The sequence below is a fragment of the Saimiri boliviensis genome, chromosome 3 (assembly GCF_048565385.1).
Source record: "Saimiri boliviensis isolate mSaiBol1 chromosome 3, mSaiBol1.pri, whole genome shotgun sequence".
In the NCBI taxonomy this organism is placed as follows: domain Eukaryota; kingdom Metazoa; phylum Chordata; class Mammalia; order Primates; family Cebidae; genus Saimiri; species Saimiri boliviensis.
The window spans coordinates 48,344,973-48,360,290 of record NC_133451.1 but is presented as its reverse complement, the minus strand read 5'-3'; the positions used below and the strand labels follow the sequence as shown (position 1 = coordinate 48,360,290).

Below are 15,318 nucleotides of genomic sequence, written 5' to 3'. Positions count from 1 at the left end.
CTTTACTTTTTAAAATAGTTGCATGGTATTCCATCATATGGATTACTGTAATTATTTAACCAATTCAAGTTATTTTCTTTTTTTTTTCCTGTTACAAGCCTTGCTGCAGGGATATGGCTCCTGATTATCCCCTCAGTATCCATTTTTCAGACAGGCACAATGGCTCATACCTGTAATCCCAGCACTTTAGGTGGTCAGGGGGAGAGGATTGCTTGAGCCCAGAAATTTTGAGACCAGCGTGGGCGACATGGCAAGATCCTGACTCTACCAAAAAAAACAAACAAGCAAACAAAAAGCCAGACATGGTAGCACATGCCTGTAGTACCAGCAACTCATGAGGCTGAAGTGGGAGGATCACTTGAGCCTGAGAGATTGAGGCTGCAGTGAACTCTATTTGCACCACTGTACTCCAGCCTGGGTAAAAGAGTGAGAACTTGCCTGGAAAAAAAAAAAAAATTATTTCTAGAGACATTTTACCTGGTCATGGGTGCTCAGGTCAAGACCACCTTTGCCAGGCTCACTTGCAGCTAGGTGTGGCCAAACGACCAGATGAGATTCTGGCTAGTGGAACTGTGAGCAAAAGTAATGTGTGCAGCTTGCAGGAGCATCCTTGAAAGGGAAGGACCTGTCCTTTCCCATTTTTTCTGCTTCCCCCAGCAGAGGTCATTTGATGGTAGGACCTAGAGTAGCCATATTGGTTCCAAAGAGAGAAGCTGGCTTTTGAGGATGACAGAACAACGAGAGGAAAGGACCCTGAGTTCCCATCACTGCAGAGCTGCTGTATCAGGCCCATGCTGCATCCTCCTGCACACTTACATGAGAGAAAAATAAATTTCCGTATTGTTTGAGCCACACTTACATTATTTGGGTCTTTTTACGGCCTTTATCTCTTTTTCCACCTGTGTGAAAATACGGTAGAATTTAAAAAGCCAAATTGCAAATTGCAGGGTTGAAGGATATGGTCATTTAAAACTTTGATACTACTGCTTAATCTTTAAGCAGTTATCATCATCATGATCATCATCATCATCATCATCATCTCATGAAACATTTCCCTGTCATATCTGTGTTCTTTTATGATGCAAACATTTACATTTAACATATTTAAGCCCCGAGTCTGTTAAGGATGCACAAAGATTCACGTTACCAATGAAAAATGCTAGCATGTGAAGAGTTTGGTTCCAAATGTCAATATCAGTGACATTCTGTATCCATGGAAACCAATTCTTAGACGATGTGTCTATAAAAGGGAAGGGAGAATGGGGAAGTGGTGGAGAGTACTGCTTATGCTTCACTGAACAGTACATAGGGAGAGCATGAACATATGTTTCCAAATTATGCCCTGGAATCTACCCAGGCAGCCCTACCCACCCCTGTCCATGTATGCATCCATCCATCCATCCATCCATCCAGCAGATATTATGGGGCTACTGTGTGCTAGCCACTGAGAATGCAGTACTGATCAAGTCAGACACATTCTTTGCTCCCATGAGCAAGATGTGTATACACACACACAAAATTATATACATATATATAAATTCTATGTAAATTATATAATTTAGGGCATTGGACAGGGGTTAATAATCATGTAAATAACAACTGGAATATATAAGGGAGACCTACAAGATGCTATGAGTGGGGAGTGGAGCTTGGGGAAGGGTATAATACTTTCTTATTGCTGATGTAAAAATTACCACAAGCTTAGTAGCTTAAAAAGACACAAATATAAGCTGGGCATGGTGGCTTATGCCTGTAATCCCAGCACTTTGAAGGCTGAGGCAGATCCACGAGGTCAGGGGTTCGAGACCAGCCTGACCAACATGGTGAAACCCCGTCTGTACTTAAAAATACAAAAATTAGCTGAGTGTGGTGGTGGGCACCTGTAACCCCAGCTACTTGGGAGGCTGAGGCAGGAGAATTGCTTGAACCCGGGAGGTGGAGGTTGCAAAGGGCCGAGAGCACGCCATTGCATTCTAGCCTGGGTGACAGAGCGAGACTCTGTCTCAAAAAAAAAAAAAGACACAAATATATTATCTCACAGTTCTGGTGGTCACAAGTCTTAAACCAAGGTGCAGCAGAACTGTACACCTTCCAGAGGTTCTAGGGGAGAATCTATTTCCTTGCCTTTTCCAGTTTGTAGAGGCTGCCTGCATTCCTTGGCTCATGGCTCCTTCTCTCTTCAAGGCCAGCAGCAGTCTCTCTGTCTGACCTCTGTCTGTCGTCACTGCCTCTCACTGACTCTGACCCTCCTGCCTCTCTCTCTCTTGAAGTCACTTGTGATTACACTGGGTCTCTCGGGATAATCCAGGATAATCTCCCCATCTCAAGGTTCTTAATTATTTAATCATATCTGCAAAGTGCCTTTTGCCACATAAGGTAACATGGTCATGGGTTTTAGGGATTAGGGCCTAGACACCTTTGGGAGGGGCAGTATTCTCTCTGTCACAGAGGCTGGTTTAGCCTAGGGGTGCCAGTGTAGAATTCCTCTGGGAGCTGACTGTAAGCCGGCCTTGCAGGATGCTGGGACACAGGCATCTGAAGAAGCAAGGGAGGAGGAGCACTCAGACGGTGAGCTCGGTGTGGTTGAGGTACCGGAGAACAGCAGGAAAGCCACTGGGACAGGGAATGAGGGGCAGGAGTTGAGGTTGGAGACAGCAGTGAAGGCCACTGGAGGATTTTAAGCAGATTTGTATTTAAAAAGAGCACTTTTTTTCTGCAACATTAACATTTGGGTTAGAGGTAGGTAAGGTGGGTGATAGAGGCCATTCAGGAGGTGGTTGTAATTCAGATGAGAGATCTGGCAGTCTGGCCTAGCTGGTGACAGTAGAGTAAAAGAGAAGCACATGGGATCGAGAGATTTAAGGAGGGGGAGGCAACAGGACAGCGAAGGATGGGCGGGGAGTGCAGAGGATGATGTCGGCATGACCTGTAGGTTTCTGGCATGAAGAGGAGGGTATTATCCTTTTCTGAGCAGGGAAACACCAGATAACTGAAAAATTTTGTTTTAGGTAGATTGATTTTGAGATCCTGTAAGACAAGTAAGTGGATTTGCCAGTATTCATTCAGTCTGGAGCTCAGAAGTGAGGTTTCCAAGGTGCCAAGAAAATGTTGGAAATGATTGGCACGTAGCGGCTGATTGGAGCCACGTGAGTGGTTCCTGGCCTGGGCCTAGGAGAGGGTGGAGGGCCCCGGACAGGCCCTGGAAAAAGCTAGTCACCTGTAAGTGCCAGGGAGTTTGCCAGATTTGAAACTCAACAGGGATGAAGTGAGGGTAGAGCCGAGAAAGGACTTTTTGAGGAGTGCTTTGGAGATGAGGAAGTAGAGACAAGTCTTAATATTTTATTATGAGGTTGGGTGCGGCACCTCATATCTGTTATCCCAGCACTTTGGGAGGCCAAGGTAGGCGGATCGCTTGAGCCTAGGGGTTTGAGACCAGCATCAGCAACGTGGTGAAACCCTGTCTCTACAAAAAATACAAAGATTATCTGGGTGTGGGGGTATGTATGCACCTTGGAGTGCTGAGGTGGGAGGATTGCTTAAGCCTGGGAGGTCAAGACTGCAGTGAGCCGAGATCACGCCACGGCACTACAGTCTGGGCAAGAAAGTGAGACCCAGTTTCATAAAAAAGAAAAAAAAGATTTTATTACGGAACACATGAGACATTTTGTATTAATTTCCTATTGCTGTAACAAATTACCATTAACTTAGTGTCTTAAACAGTATACATTTATGATCTTATGGGTCTGGAGGTCAGAAGTCTGAAATGGGTCTCACTGGGCTAAAATCAAGGTGGTGCCAGGCTGTGCTCTTCCGGGAGGCTGTAAGGAGACCCATTTCCTTGCATTTCCTGGTTTCCAGAGGCTAACCTGCCTTGCTTGCCTCTGGCCTCTCTTTTCGTCTTCAAAGCCAGCTAGGGTGAGCTGAGACCTCACACATTGCCTCACTGTGATCTCTTCTACTTCTTTCTCCTACTTGGAAGGACCCTTGTGATTGATCCTATTGGGTCTATCTAGAGACTCCAGGACAGTCTCCCTATTGTGAGGTCACTGGATTAGCAAATTAATTCCATCTACAGCCTGAATTTTCCTTTGCCATGTCAGATCGTGTATTCTCTAGTTCTAGAGATTAGGGGGACATGATTCCACCTATATACATATATGTGAAAAATAAACAGAATAGCACAGTGAGCCCCCACACACCCATCACTCAACTTCAACAACACAGCTTTATCCCCCCACCCCTACTTCTCCCCACCTCACCACCAGATTGTTTGGAACACATCTTATAAATGATCTGATTCATCTGCAAATGTTTCAGAAAAAACAGTTGTTTAAGAAAGTTTAGCTCCGAGGGGGAGGTAAGGAAGAGCTGGTAACTGGGGGTGATGTCTGGGGCAGTGTGGGTATGTGTATTTTTGATATGGGAGATGCTGAAGCATATTTAAATGCTGATGGAAAGGATCTGATAGAGGTGGAGAGCTTGCCGTTGGACAAGAGAGACATCTCTGTCATTAGCAAGGGAGAGGCACATAGGAACTTGAGGGAGTCCCTGTCTCATAGGTAATTTTTTTTTTTTTTTTTTTTTTTTTGTGAGAAGGATCAAGGGGATGGTGAGGTTTTGAGGAACTTCGGGACAGTTGGAAGTGAGCACAGTGGAGTGGAGAGTGAATGCATTGGAGACGCACTGGAACATGGTGCCTGCTGAGGACCCCTTGAAATAGGGGCATTCCAGTGAATCGAGTCAGCTTGGTGGTTGGACTTTTTTTCCCTCTAGGATTACACATTTGTCTGGATATATGTTCAGAGAGGAAAATGATTGGTTCACACTGGCTTGGCTTTTTTTGCCAGATTGGGTATGGCCAAAGGGTAGGGTGAGGGCTATTTAGAAGAGCAGCTAGATCTGTGATCTGTAGACTCAAAGCTGAATGAGAAAGTAGAGGACTAGCGGTTCTGGAGAGGTGTTGGTGTGGCTGTGATGTCGGGCTTAAAAGAAGCCAGTGGCAGCATCGCCTGTGGGGTGTAAGGAGGCAAAAAGAAGCAGCAGCCGTCAGCTGACAGCTGAGTTTGGGCAGACTGTGGGCAGCTGCATTTGAGGAATTCAGGGTGATGTCCAGATCCAGCGTGTCTGTGGGAGTGGGTAGCTGAAGTGGAATGGAATTTTAAAAAGTGGAGTGGAATAAAAGACAATTGAAAAAATAGGACATCAAGTTGCTGCGAGAGCATGTGTGGGATGGTTCATCCATCCACATGGGTGTGGAAACCACCTGGGTGATAGCAAGAGTTACAGTACAGTTGTAGATCTTCCATGAGTTGGGTCAGCCAAGATGAGGGGCAAGGAAGGAGCTTCCCAGTGGTGGGAGGCATAGGCCTCAGAAAGGGAGATGTTTTGGCCGGACACAGTGCCTCACACCTGTAATCCCGGCACTTCGGGAGGTCGAGGCAGGTGAATCACTTGAGATCAGGAGTTGGAGACCAGCCTGGCCAACATGGTGAAACTCCGTCTCTACTGAAAATACAAAAATTAGCTGGGCATGGTGGCAGGTGCCCGTAATCCCGCTACTCAGGAGGCTGAGGCAGGAGAATTGCTTGAACGCAGGAGGTGGAGGTTGCAGTGAGCCAAGATCAAGCCACTGCATTTCAGCCTGGGGACAGCAAGACTGCGTCTCAAAAGAAAAAAAAGAAAGGGAAATGTTTTTACAAGAGGGTGAGGGTCTGTCATAGTTTAGAAGCAGCGCCAAGGATCACGGCCCAGCCACTTTCTCCTCATGACCCTTCCAGACCCAAGCCAGCTCAACCTGAGGGGTGGTGAGGAAGTGTTGGCCTCAGAGTAGAGCCAGGTTTCACTGAAGGCACAGGGAGCTCACTTTGATTTTTCGCTGTGCTGTGCTGTGGTGCACCCAGCTTCCTGCCTGAGTGGGCCTGACCTCTGTCTCCAGCATATTTCTCTTGAACACTGGCCCCTGGGTTGTCATCCTTAGCCACTTCCAGGTTCCCACCTCCCAAAATGGGAAAATATTAAGATAGGTAGAAAAAAAGCAAACCGAATCTAAGAATTTTCAGATAGCAAAAATCATGGATTAACTTGAATATGTTCCTCCCTCATAAAGAAAGATTTAATGAGATCTGTCTCCATGTACTATACTTTTATATCTGACATTCCTCCTGGGCTGTAAGCCATATATCCTAATTTTGCTTGAAAATGGCTATGGGGGTATATTTAATATGCATTATTTACATTGATTTGTGCTTGAGATATAACTATTGAACATTTTTAGTGATTTTTATCTATACGATAAAGTCTTGCCATAATTTGATATGTTATTTCAAAAATTCAGCCTTGTATATAGTCACATTATTGTGAAGGCAGTGAGCACTCCCCAGCTCCCCCGTACTAATGAAAAGACATGGAAACTATCTTAAACGCAAATGACCCTGAACTGTAAGTCTCAGATGACAGGAAAGGGAGTTGTTAGTTTGGTCAAACAGGATCAGGGCCCTAGGAAACCAGTGAGAGTGAAGGATGTTACGATGAAGGGAGGCTGCGTGTCATTTCTACTGCAGTTTTGTGGTCTAAGTAGGGTCCTTTTGCATTTAATGTTTGCTTAGGGACAAGTGGCCATTTTGACTGGTTCTCAGTTATGTTTTGGCTGTTACTTCCTGTGAGAGGAGATGCCAGTTGTGACTCCAAAATATGTAGTCACAGCAGATCAATTGTTTTTTTTAATAAACCTTTTTTTTTTTTTTTTTTTTGAGACAGGGTCTCACTCTGTTGCCCTGGAGGGTAGTGGTGCCATCTTAGTTCACTGCAGCCTCTGCCTTCCCAGGTGCAGGTGATTCTTCTAGCTCAGCCTCTGGAGGAGCTGGGATTACAGGTTTGTGCCACCACATCCTGCTAAGTTTTGTATTTTTTTGTAGAGACAGGGTTTCACCATGTTGCCTGGGCTGGTCTTGATCTCCTAGGGCTCAAGGGATCCACCCACCTCTGCCTCCCAAAGTGCTGGGATTACAGGTGTGAGCCATCATGCCCAGCTAAAACTTTTTTCTTATTCATTTAAAAATACCTGTCTCTCAAATCTTTGCGTTTCTGTGAGGTGTTAATCTTCCATGATGGTCTGCAAAGGTAGACAGAGCCTTATCTGGAATGGTGATAGAGTCCATGGTACAAATGGAGCCTGATCTTACCACTTCCCAAACTACTTACCTTATTGGACTGAACTTGGGTCACTTTTCCTAATTCTAGAAGACTGTCCAGGTCTCAGGGAATGATGATAATCAGTTGCCAGAAACTGACCCATAGTAGGGCTTAACGGAAGGTTTAATAGTAGAATTGTTCTGTGCAGCATTTGCTTATGATCGTGGCCTCTCAAGTCTGCCTCTTGAGTTCAGATCCTAGCTCTACCACTTACAGTGGATCTTGGGTGGATTCTTCAATGCTTCTGAGTATTAAGTTCCTTGTCCTTACCTCACAGGATTGTTGTGGGCATAAATAGCACAGTCTGTGGCACATGGTAAGTGTACCCAGTAGCTGTTACATTGGATTGTCATGCACTTACCAATTTGATGCATTTGGGAATGGTTAGGTTTTAGATTATATTTCCCCACTATTTACAATATGTTTTGGACATTCACCTTCTCAGTAAGGCCTTCCCTGACCACTCTATTTAAAGGTGCAGGCTGGGCGTGGTGGCTCACACCTGTAATCTCAGCACTTTGGGAGGCTGACGTGGGAGGATTGTTTGAGGCCAAGAGTTTGAGACCAGACTGGACAACATAATGAGACCCTGTCTCTACCAAAAATAAAAAACTTAAATGGGCATAGTGGTGTGCACTTGTAGTCCCAGCTACTCAGGAGACTGAGGTAGGGGGAGCACTTGAGCCCAGGAATTTGAGGTTACAGTAAGCCATAATCATGCCACTGCACTGCAGCCTGGGTGATTGAGTAAGACTGGCTCAAAAAATAAAATAAAAAAATTAACGTGCCCCTCTCCACCCGCTACAGCCTGCATGTCTCTCCCCAGTCCTTACTCCTTGGCTTCCCCATCCCCATTTTCTACTTTTTCTCCATTGCACTATTTTTATCCTGCCTGCCTGCCTTTCTTCCTTCATTCCCTCTCTCCTTCCCTCCCTCCCTCCCTCCCTCCCTCCTTCCTTCCCTCCTTCCCTCCCTCCCTCCTTCCTTCCTTCCTCCTCCCCTTTCCCCTCCCCTCCCCTGTCCTCTCCATTGCACTCCAGCCTGGGTGATTAAGACTCTGTCTCAAAAAATAAAATAAAAGAGAAGAGAGGAGAGGAGAGGAGAGGGGACAGGAGGGAAGAGGAGCGGGGAGAGGAGGGGAGTCTCATCTGTCACCCAGGCTGGAGTGCAGTGGCACAATCTCAGTGCACTACAACCTCCAGCCCCCAGGTTCAAGCGATTCTCATGTCTCAGCCTCTTGAGTGGCTAGGATTACATATGCCTGCCACCATGCCCAGCTAATTTTTATATTTTTTATAGAGGCAGGATTTCACCATGTTGACCATGCAGGTTTTGAACTCGTGACCTCAAGTGATCTGCCTGCCTTGGTCTCCCAAAGTGTTGGGATTACAGGCATGAGTCACTGCGCCCAGCTCCTGCACTATTATTTGAACATAAACTGTCCAACACACTACTTTTCCTTTCAGTCTGTCTTCATCTGCCAAAATGTGAACTTCATGAGAGCAGGTGTCATGTGCGTTTAGTTCACTGTTCTATTATCCATGCCCAGACCTGGAGAACAGTGTCTGGCTTAGTGGGTGCTCAGTAAATCTTTATTAGAATGAAGAAATTGACTTTGATAGTGGTAATATGATTCAATATACCATCAAATATTACAGAAGCTGCTGCAGCTGTCTGAAATGCCTGTGTTTTATTCAGAAGTTCTTGGGGATTATTTGTTCACTTGCCTATCTCAGACTTCCTTTTCTAATTGGAAGATAATTGAAGCCAAGTAGAACAGGTTTGAGGGGATGAATAAGTTGAATGAGGAGTAGTAGTTAAGAATGACATTATTGGCCGGGCGCGGTGGCTCAAGCCTGTAATCCCAGCACTTTGGGAGGCCGAGGCGGGTGGATCACGAGGTCGAGAGATCGAGACCATCCTGGTCAACAAGGTGAAACCCCGTCTCTACTAAAAATACAAAAAGTTAGCTGGGCATGGTGGTGCGTGCCTGTAATCCCAGCTACTTAGGAGGCTGAGGCAGGAGAATTGCCTGAGCCCAGGAGGCGGAGGTTGCGGTGAGCCGAGATCGCGCCATTGCACTCCAGCCTGGGTAACGAGAGCGAAACTCCGTCTCAAAAAAAAAAAAAAAAAAAAAAAAAAAAAAGAATGACATTATTAACTACTCATCTGCTTTACTTCTGACACCTTTTCCTTCAGCACGAACATTACCAAATACCTTGTTGACCAGGGGAGATGCTTGTCTCAATAGTAGATTCTTTTAAGTATGATTTTACTTGCTTGTCTGTTTTATATGCAACACGACTTTGCTGTTTTTCTCTTTTAGGGCACCAATGCCTCTGCTCTGGAAAAAGACATTGGTCCAGAGCAGTTTCCAATCAATGAACACTATTTCGGATTGGTCAATGTAAGTATGTAAAATGTATCATTTTCATCAAATGTTTTAGAGTATGTGAAGCAACTCCACTTTAAGTGCATTTTTATCACTACCAATTTTTGAATGATTAGTCATGCTCCTTAGTGTAGAATGCCAGTGTTAGGGAGGGCCAATTTAACTTATTTTTGAAAGTATGAGTTGTCCCAGCAAAAAACATTTAATTATTGCATTTTGGGTCAAATTTACATTTTCGTCCCTATCCTTTAAGGAATTTCCTTTGGACACGTAACTTTCATAATAATTTCATTAGTCTTTGTAATCAAATCTGCTTTTTTTTTTTTTTTTTGAGATGGAGTTGTGCTCTGTTGCCCAGGTTGGAGTGCAGTGGCACAATCTTGGCTCACTGCAGCCTCTACCTCCCAGGTTCAGGTGATTCTCCTGCCTCAGCCTCCCGAGTGGCATGCACCACCATGCCTGGCTATTTTTTGTGTTTTTAGTAGAGACGGGATTTTGCCATGTTGGCCAGGCTGGCCTCAAACTCCAGACCTCAGGTGATCCACCTGCCTCAGCCTGACAAAGTGTGGGGATTACAGGCCATCGTTCTAAGCCCCAAATCTGCTCTGACATGTTCTCTCTGTGTTGTCTGGATGAACTGTTCAGCCAGTCTTTGTTTAAGTATGCATCGTTACAATCAGTATTTTTAAAACGTTACCAGTACATTACCAGTATCTTTCTTTAACAATGTGACTTGGTGATATACCTGAAGCTGGATAGGCTGTGAGGGTAAAACTGGGACCATTTTATCTCAGAATTCCTGGCCTCATTTTTCCTGTGCTCCACAGTAACTTCCTTGTAGAAGCCTGGAACCAGCAGCTCTGCTTCCTTGGTAGGTTGATGACAATGGAGTAGTAAGGCAGTAGAGGCTACTGTGTCCTCCACCCTCATGAGCTTTCCTCCTCACCTGATCCTTTTCCTCTGGGACATAAGTGTTAAGTGACATCAAATATTAACTTATAAACAACTGGTTTTCTGAATAATTATACTGAGCATAGTCTGTCAGCGCCCAGGTGTGGTAAGTAGTAATTTCCCCTGGGAAAGCTGGAAATACTCTCTGTGAGTAAACACTATCCATGATAGAATGAGAAGAATATGGGCTTCAGTGTAATATAGAGCTTGGTTTGAATTCTGCCTGTGCTACTCCCTAGCTCGTGTGATCTTGGGCAAGTTACTTGCTCTCTCTGAGCCTCCATTTCCTCATCTTACAGCTGGGGATCATAATGGTTTCTACCCTTTGGGTGATAATGAAGGGTAAATGAGAGCCCCTATTTATTTATTTATTTATTTAGAGACGGAGTCTCGCTCTATCTCCCAGGCTGGAGTGCAATGGCGTGATCTTGGCTCACCACAACCTCCACCTCCTGGGTTCAAGTGATTCTCCTGCCTCAGCCTCCTGAGTAGCTGGGACTATAACCATGTGCCACCGTGCCTGGCTAATTTTTTGGTGTATTTTTAGTAGAGATGGGGTTTCACCGTGTTAGCCAAGATGGTCTCAATCTCCTGACCTGGTGATCTTACCCGCCTCAGCCTCCCAAAGTGCTGGAATCACAGCCATGAGCCACCATGCCCAGCTGAGAGCTCCTATTTAAAACCCTGGCATGAAGCTGAGGCACACTGTGGACACTCAGTAAATGTTAGTTCCTCTCCCTTCCTAGGAGTTGTCCACTGAATTGGGGCCAAGTGTTACTGAAAGGTGTCTGGGAAAGGTGAGATACTGATAGAAAAGAATGGAAGGAGGAAAGCTAAGTCCTGGCATATAGGGCATTGTGTTGGTGAAATACTGACTTATAATTTTAAAACAAACTTTCTAGCCATCGTGCACAGGTCTCTGCTTAGCCCTGTGAAGAGAGTTATTCAAGGCATGGGAATTCTGCCCTGGCTAAGAAAAATACAAATGCAGATTGTGGAGAAAAGAAAACAAAAGAATTAAGGCCGTTTCCTAGTTTGTGTAAGGATTGTGAGATCTGTGTTTATTAATAGCTTCATTTATGTTCCCTTTGAATGGTAAGTTATGAAAGTTTCAGCTTCTCTGTACAAAGAGGTTTGTCTTCTGTTACATAATTGTGTCAAAGTAGATTAAAATATAAAAATAGGAAGCCTTCTATCTTAGCATACATAGAAATGTCATGTTAAGTATGGCAGAGCATCTGTCTCGCTCTTGAGTAAACGACACACAAGCCAACAGCCAGTTTTGAGAAGGTGTTCGTGTTCTATTTTAATCTTACATAGCATTTTGTAATCTGTGTTATTAATCTTGTTAGTTATTTCCTTAGACTTGTTTTTTAAATTTTATTGCACACAATAAATTCTAAAGTGATAGTCTCAGCTATATTCTTCTATAGAGGTGGTCTTGCAGTCAGTTGAAAATCAGTGAGACCTTTTTCCTCTTTAATCATAATCTCAGTATCCATGCTCTGTGAGAGGTATAAAATGTGACCGGGTGGGTCCTAGTGTGATTGCAGGCTAAGAACTTAGGTGGTATTGTATTGGCACAATTGCTACCTTGGCAGAAGCAAGATCGGGGCTATTTAGAAGTCCAGAGGGTGGGAAGCTGGGAGAGTGACATGAGGAGGCATTTTTTTTTTGCCTGCGTTGCTCAGGGTTAAGTGAGGAAATGTGGTCTAAGCCAGTGGGCAGGAGCACTGGAATACTGAGAAGGGAAAACCAGCCCCCGTTCAGTTTTGGCTGTTTCAGCCAAGCAAGTGGTTCCTAATTACTGGATTTCTCTTTGATTCATATTTTTATTTTCCCTGTCGTGGGAGTTTTGATGTGTTGCAATGTGCATCTTTTATTTAGACAGCTGTTTTCCTGGGTCTCCACATTATGTAGATTTTTTTTCTTTCTCTCTCTTTTTTTTAAGCACCAGCAGGTCTCATTAGACTTTTTATTGAGGCAGAGTGCTTATTATCATTTTAGAGACTTTGATGGGCTAGAGAAGCACCGGAATGATGTGCATTTTTCTTCACTTCTCTCTTGATCAGATGGTCACTGGTGTTTAGAGTAGTTAACTAGTTTTCTAATAATGGTGAGCTGGACTCCAATACAGGGACAACCGGGCCAGTTTATAGAGCAGGGACCTGCTTACCCTCACCACTTATTCCAGAGGTGGCTCATCCCCAGGTGATGACTTGAACCATCCGTGTTGTCCCTTGGCAGTTTGGAAACACATGCTACTGTAACTCCGTGCTTCAGGCGTTGTACTTCTGCCGGCCGTTCCGGGAGAATGTGTTGGCATACAAGGCCCAGCAAAAGAAGAAGGAAAACTTGCTGACGTGCCTGGCGGACCTTTTCCACAGCATTGCCACGCAGAAGAAGAAGGTTGGCGTCATCCCACCAAAGAAGTTCATTTCAAGGCTGAGAAAAGAGAATGGTGAGTCGTATGCATTATAATGTGTTTAAGGCTCTGAAATAAGGAGAATTGGTGGTTCTCTCTCTCCTCAAAAGCACGAGCTGGGATTTTTTTGAAAAGGGAAAATGAGCATGGTCAACTACTCAGTGTCATTTTTTAAGAAACAGCATTTCTTCTCTACCCAGTAGACATAAAACAAAACCGGATTAGAAACATGCTTAAACATGCACATTTATCATCCCAGTTTAGAATGACCTTTTTATTTGCTCCATTCTGGGCAGGATCATTGTAGGAGAAAAAAGTGTCCAAGGCAGCCTTCGGAGTGGGATACTCATTGTGATAATTGAATAAAATAGTACTGGCTTAAAAGCTTATCATAAGTGATTAAAATAAGTGCCTATTACCTAATCAGAGCCTCTGCTATTTTAAATATAATGCCTCTGATTTTCATTTGCCTAAGGTAATTGAAGGATATCGAATTGATTGCTTTATATGATTTTTAAAAGTCCTTATTTTCCTCGTTTTTCTATCTTCTGCTTTTAGGGGATTGTTGGGAGAAACTAGGTGTGTATTCCGGAAGTTTTGTATGAGCAATTTTTATGGCTATAAAGGTATTTGTTATGGCAATTACCATTTATCTTAGATCCACCCTTACTACATCAGATGTGCCTGGTTAATCAGGTATTTGTTTTATAAAGTCTTGTTTAAATTGATTGCTGTCTTTTGAAGTTACAGTTTATACATATCAGAATAAAAGTTAATTTGAGTGGAGAAGGAAGCAGAGCACTGTCTAGTTGTGAACATGATTAATAATGAAGGTTCACAGCTGCATTCATCTCTTGATTGTTTGTCCTTATGGCAGGGAGTAGCAGTAGGCTTCTGGAATCATTTGTATTTGGTTTCAGAACATTATCAGAGAGATGCCTACTCACACATATCCCTCATCTCCCATCTGTGTTTCATCTAAGCTGCTTCCAGGCTGGTCCAGGGTTTAATATGGTCTTTGAAAAGAGACCCCAGTTGCTCTGAATAAATTACTCAATAAATAATTAATTGATCACTGTTGGTTACATCATATTAAAAATTGATATTTTATCAGGGAACTTGTCTGTTAACTTCTTTTGTAGAACAAATAAAACTTGGTAGTTTTATATAAATATGATGACTTCAGGGAGATATGGGAAATGTGTTCTTGATGGGTGGCAGAAAATGGAAATAAATTTAAAAATTATTTGGAAGCTTACTCATTGAAGCTGCCTGGTAGAGATGAGTGTATTTATATTCCATGCCTGTCCACCCTTTCAGTATAAAAATTGAAGTATGGGCTGGGCATGGTGGCTTAAGCCTGTAATCCCAACACTTTGAAAGGCTGAAGTGGGTAGATCGTGAGGTCAAGAGATCGAGACCATCCTGGCCAACATGGTGAAACCCCGTCTCTACTAAAAATACAAAAATCAGCTGTAGGTGGTGATGTGTGCCTGTAGTCCCAGCTACTCAAGAGTCTGAGGCAGGAGAATCGCTTGAACCTGGGAGGCAGAGGTTGCAGTGAGCCAAGATCGCGCCACTGCACTCTAGCCTGGCGAAAGAGTGAGACTTCGTCTCAAAAAGAAAAAAAAATTGAAATATGGCATGTAACACTTGAGTAGATCCATTTGCTTTTTAAGAACCAGAGACTGAAATAACTACCTTCTCCTTTCCAGATCTCTTTGATAACTACATGCAGCAGGATGCTCATGAATTTTTAAATTATTTGCTGAACACTATTGCGGACATCCTGCAGGAGGAGAAGAAACAGGAAAAACAAAACGGAAAATTAAAAAATGGCAACATGAACGAACCTGCGGAAAATAATAAACCAGAACTCACCTGGGTCCATGAGATTTTTCAGGGAACGCTCACCAATGAAACTCGATGCTTGAACTGTGAAACTGTAAGTGCTAGGGGAGCTCTCATGTAACTCACATGTTCATATTCATGTAGGCTGTGTTGCATGTGATTACAATGTGGTATTATAGCATTTAGCAGTTATTTGCAGTGTACGTAAACGATCCTGTTTATGCATATGAAACTCAAGGGCAAACTTTTGGAAGCACATATCCATCTAAGATGTCTCAGCAGGCTGAAGCTGAGTAATGAAGGAAAATCTCCTCAAATGCTGAATTGTTTTGCACCATGGACAAATTTTGGGGTCTGTAGATTTACCTATTGAATTGTATGTCGACCAGTTATTTTGCAATTTGGTCATGGGGAGCTCGTATGTGGTGTAGAGTGGGACCATCACCCCAGTTTAGAAGCAGTTAGCTGTGGTATGTTGAAGTCAGAAGACAGGCTACACTCCTGTTTC

General features: G+C 43.8%; 1 protein-coding gene across 1 annotated transcript in view; it reads left to right on the top strand.

Annotated features, from left to right (window-relative positions):
• The window catches only part of USP46 (ubiquitin specific peptidase 46), a 70,002-nt gene that overhangs the window by 19,289 nt on the left and 35,395 nt on the right, over positions 1-15,318 (top strand). Inside the window, exons 2-4 of the mRNA XM_039468398.2 lie at positions 9,518-9,598; positions 12,782-12,995; positions 14,675-14,904. Coding sequence (XP_039324332.1) covers positions 9,518-9,598; positions 12,782-12,995; positions 14,675-14,904 — 525 coding nt within the window. The remainder of the gene's footprint in view (positions 1-9,517; positions 9,599-12,781; positions 12,996-14,674; positions 14,905-15,318) is intronic.